Raw genomic sequence first — 2,363 nt, forward strand, 5'->3', positions numbered from 1 at the left:
AGCTCTTAATGGAAATGGAAATGGTAATGGCAATGGAAATGGATTTGCTGCAGCTAATGGAGCTCTTAATGGAAACGGATTTTCAAATGGTTATGCTGCTCCACCAAGCAACACCTATGGTGCACCAACCAACGGATATGGAGTAGACCCAGAGATTGAAGCCTTAGCTGGAAATATCCCAGGAGGTGGAGTCCCTGGAGAAGATTATCCTATCTTGGCCTCTGTCCCTGAAACCGGATTCTCCTGTGATGCCCAAAATGTCCCTGGATATTATGCGGACACTGCCCCTGAAGCTGGCTGCCAGGTCTTCCACATCTGCCAGGACAGGCCCAATGGACTTCGCCAACAAGACTCCTTCCTCTGCCCTAATGGTACCATCTTCAACCAGCAGTACCTGGTCTGCGACTGGTGGTTCAACTTTAACTGCGCTGACGCCGAATCCTTCTACTCAGTCAACGAGCTCATTGGAGTCGTTCCTGACACTGGTTATGGTTATTCCCTCAGCAATGGAAATGGTTTAAGCATTGATGTGAGAAGCAATGGTGTTGTAAATGGCAATGGTTACAGTTACAACGGGAATGGCGCTGGAAATGGAAATGGTGCCGCTACAAATGGTAATGGAAATGGTGCAGCTACAAATGGTAATGGAAATGGTGCTGCTACAAATGGTAACGGAAATGGCAACGGATTGAGAGCTAATGGCAATGGTGCCATCAGTGGTAATGGCAACGGCTATAGATACAATGGCAATGGTAATGGCAATGGAGCTACAAACGGTAATGGTAATGGCAATGGAGTTGCAAATGGCAATGGTAATGGCAATGGAGCTACAAATGGTAACAGCAACGGAAATGGAGCAACAGCTAACGGTAATGGATACAGCTACAATGGAATTAATGGAAGTGTTCGTTCAAATGGCAATGGAAATGGTGCTGCTAATGGCAACGGAGCTGCAAATGGTAATGGTGCTGCAAATGGCAACGGAGCAGCCAATGGAAATGGCAATGGAGCAGCCAATGGAAATGGCAATGGCTACAGCTATAATGGCAATGGAGCAGCCAATGGAAATAGCAACGGTGCTGCTAACGGCAATGGACTGAATGGCAATGGCAACGGCTTGAATGGTAATGGAAATGGATTGAATGGCAACGGCTTGAATGGCAACGGATTGAATGGTAATGGAAACGGCTTGAATGGTAACGGGAACGGGAACGGCAACGGTGTCCCTTCAGAATCCTACGGCATCCCCGTCTAAATCCTTACGACTACTGGCATTCTTCTCCAAGGAAACCACTGCAATGTCTCGAGCACCCCTTGATAGTCTTTCATCTTTATGTACAACTACTTTTATTACTCTAACAAAGTAAGCTCAATCACATACACACCTATTCACCATTTAATCCATATACAAATTCCCATTTGAGACTTGAGTCCTAAACGAAAAACATTAATTTCCTTTACTTAAATTTTCTACCACATCCGTTCTGAACACTTGTCTCCTGTCCCAAACAATCCAACTCTTAGATTTAATGCTTTCTTTTCCTATACACAGTACACAATTTATTTATTAACTGCTTTTCGAAGAAATTATGTGGTGAAATCAACTTGACATGAATGAACATTCATCTACCCTAAATTAAGTTACCAACTCTGTCCTATTTTCGTCGAACTTTGTAACAGAAATATAGACTAACTAAGTCCATATATATTTTTGTAATAAAGAATACTGCAATGTATGTGTTGTGTTATTCCACGAGATTTTAGCTACAGGAAGCAATGTAGAAACGAAGTAACATCTTACTGAGTACTATTGTTTTACATTTAGTTGCCGGCTTTCTTGTATCAGAGCAAGAAAATTTTTTATTATGAAAAGTATTCGGTCTTGAATGTACCATAATACAAAAAACCAAAGTAAACTTATTTTGTGTTCAATTATTTCATGAAATGTCAAATTACTCTGTATATTTAAGATTAAATGAACAGATGACAGAACAATCGATAAATTAGTTACAATAAACAACCAAAAACCTCTAAAAAAAGAATAAAATTATAGTGTGGATTTTAAGCAGAAAGAAGCCTTGAAACAGAAACTAGTAGTTTTAATACATAAACTTCTCAAAAGCAATAAAATTATATTATGTATACTAAGCCAAAAACAAGAACTGAAACAGATACCCCAAAAATATTAATCAGACTTTTAATATATTTGTGTGCACATGAATACACTAAAACAAATTGTCCAAAAACACCTCTCTGGTAGGAAATACAAAAGCAACACAATGGAATATTCACGATATTTTGGGTTCTTTATAATTCTGCAATAAGATTCATCCATACCACACCATAATAAATGCTCTTCATGG

The 2,363-nt window shown here is 39.6% G+C and overlaps 1 protein-coding gene across 1 annotated transcript in view; it reads left to right on the top strand.

Annotated features, from left to right (window-relative positions):
• Positions 1-1,736, top strand: part of LOC135198733 (fibroin heavy chain-like) — a 4,228-nt gene extending 2,492 nt beyond the window's left edge. The window contains exon 2 of the mRNA XM_064226587.1: positions 1-1,736. This exon is cut by the window's left edge and continues 364 nt beyond it. Coding sequence (XP_064082657.1) covers positions 1-1,255 — 1,255 coding nt within the window. The 3' untranslated portion in view covers positions 1,256-1,736.
• Positions 1,737-2,363: the final 627 nt, after the last annotated feature.

The sequence above is a fragment of the Macrobrachium nipponense genome, chromosome 22 (assembly GCF_015104395.2).
Source record: "Macrobrachium nipponense isolate FS-2020 chromosome 22, ASM1510439v2, whole genome shotgun sequence".
NCBI lineage: Eukaryota > Metazoa > Arthropoda > Malacostraca > Decapoda > Palaemonidae > Macrobrachium > Macrobrachium nipponense.